The 2,520-nt window shown below is 32.8% G+C and overlaps 1 protein-coding gene across 1 annotated transcript in view; it reads left to right on the forward strand.

Annotated features, from left to right (window-relative positions):
- Positions 1–396: 396 nt before the first annotated feature.
- LOC101499025 (GRAS family protein RAM1-like) overlaps positions 397–2,520 on the forward strand; it is a 2,816-nt gene continuing 692 nt past the window's right edge. Inside the window, 2 exon segments of the mRNA XM_073366772.1 lie at positions 397–1,345; positions 1,864–2,518. Of these exon segments, the coding sequence (XP_073222873.1) occupies positions 524–1,345; positions 1,864–2,518 (1,477 nt within the window). The 5' untranslated portion in view covers positions 397–523.

Genomic DNA, 2,520 nt, shown 5'->3' on the forward strand with positions numbered 1-2,520 from the left:
CTTATAATATTTTTTTATAGGGAAAAGAATTTAAATAACAGATCCATTGATGCCCATGATTGCCAAGGTGAGTATAAAAACAACCTTGTAAGCAGATGGGCCGGCCCAAATAAACTGGGGTCCACCAAAACATTTGTCTTCTAATGCAAACAAAATCAAAGCCTTCTTAATTGTAAACATAAATGACAAAAATGAGGCCTCTTAAAATCCAGCAAACTTTCTTAACACTACATGAATGTAAATTATCAAAAACAAAATCCAATCACAAACTCTTAGAATTAGGTCTTGTCTTTTCCTCCCATTCTTTTCTTATACAAATTTGTACTCTTTTACATTCCATCTAAATAAAAAGAGAGAAAACATAGACATTGCTCTTTCCATAAACCAACCAAACTTCATAGTTTATGTTTTAGAGAAAAAAAATTCCCTTGTTTAGAATTTTAGATTTAGAAAAATCATAAACACTTTCATTAATAACATCTTACCTTATTATTGTTCTATTGAGAGGGAGCACAAAAAAAAAATGATCAATTCACTTTGTGGAAGCTCATTATCTCTTAAGAATGAGAATTCAAGAAACAAACTTCAACAAAATTCTTTAAACGACAACAAGAAAAATGCCACACAAACACAACCTTGTGATGATTTAGACCAAATTACTATTCTAACCCCACAAAGCTTAAACCTTCCATCACTCAAATTTGATTTAGATGGTGATGTTGAAATTCAATCACCAGATAGTTCAATGTGGGAATCATTTTTCTCTGACCAATTAGATGGTGATTTCATGATTTCTTCACCAATTAGAAATAATTTTCCTAATTCTCCCCAAGCTTCTAACTACAATTGTAATAATAATAATAATAATAACTATGCTCAAATTGGAGCATTAAACAATACTAGTAACCAAAAAATGAAAGGACTTAGTCCATTACATAGAGTTTTTAATTCACCAAATAATCAATATATGCAACACGTTGAGAATCTTTCACTTCCAGCAATTGAAGAGTTTTTAGAAGATTATCAAGGATATTCATCAACAACAACAACAAAGGTTTCATCTTCTGAATGTTATGACATGGAAACTCCTATTTCAACAATTTTGGATAGTTTAACTATGCAAAATTCTTCAAGTTATAATTGTGGTAATTCATCATCTCAATTGACACAAGAGAGTGACCATGATATTTATCAACAAATGGGATCTATGGCTAGTGCTTCACTCTCACAAGCTTTGCAACAAGAAAGGTACCAAGAGAAACACCAAAAGTTGCAAGCTCAACAACAACTTCAACAACAACAGCAACAAAGTTTAACTGTGCCTATTCCAATTGGAAGTGAACAGGTAATTAATTAAATCTTTCTTTTCTTCTGCTTTACCTACAAAAAGGTTTATTAAAATTTTAATTTACTTGATCCACCAACTAAATTAATTAACATAATAATAGTATGAGTGTGTCTAATATCCGCAATGGATTTTGCCTTTTTCTGTCTTCAAATTTTCATTGTTATTTCATCTTTTATCAGCAATAAACACTTTGATTTTAGGCGTGTCATGTGTATACATGTGTGCACATTGACATTTTATTCAAGTGTTCAATTATAAAAATAATTTAAAAAATGAAAATTATATCATGGTTAGAAATTTATTTTCTTTATCTAAAATCTTATATTCGAATCTTGTAAATGAAAAAATAATAGGTATAGAAAATCCGACTCAACTCGATACAATAAGAGTTCTTATGAATAATCTTGATCTAGATAAATTTATTTAAAGAAAACAATTTTGCACACTACTTTATTATGATCAAAATTATGTTTTTTCTGTTGAGATTTTTTAACTTAAACTTATAATATATGTAGGAGCAAGATAGTGGACTTCAACTGGTACACTTGCTTCTAGCTTGTGCTGAAGCAGTGGCCAAAGAGGAATACATGCTAGCAAGAAGGTATCTTCACCAACTCAACAGAGTAGTAACACCATTAGGTGATTCCATGCAACGTGTAGCTTCATGTTTCACTGAATCTCTAAGTGCAAGACTTGCTGCAACCCTAACAACTAAGTCATCATCAACAAACAATAACAAAAAACTAACAACACCATCTTCCTCATCATCACAATCATCTTCATCATCATGTTTCTCTCCCTTCACATCAAACCCTATGGAAGTTCTAAAGATTTACCAAATTGTCTACCAAGCTTGTCCTTACATTAAATTTGCTCATTTTACGGCTAATCAAGCAATTTTCGAGGCATTTGAGGCTGAAGAGCGGGTCCACGTCATTGACCTCGATATTTTGCAAGGCTACCAATGGCCTGCATTTATGCAGGCATTGGCTGCACGGCCTGGCGGTGCTCCGTTTTTACGGATCACTGGCGTAGGGCCGTGCATTGAATCGGTTACAGAAACAGGACGATGCTTAACAGAGTTAGCTCATTCTCTTCGCATCCCTTTCGAATTCCATCCCGTTGGAGAACAACTTGAGAATTTAAAACCGCACATGTTTAACCGTCGTGTA

The sequence above is a fragment of the Cicer arietinum genome, chromosome 3 (assembly GCF_000331145.2).
Source record: "Cicer arietinum cultivar CDC Frontier isolate Library 1 chromosome 3, Cicar.CDCFrontier_v2.0, whole genome shotgun sequence".
Classification (NCBI taxonomy): Eukaryota; Viridiplantae; Streptophyta; class Magnoliopsida; order Fabales; family Fabaceae; genus Cicer; species Cicer arietinum.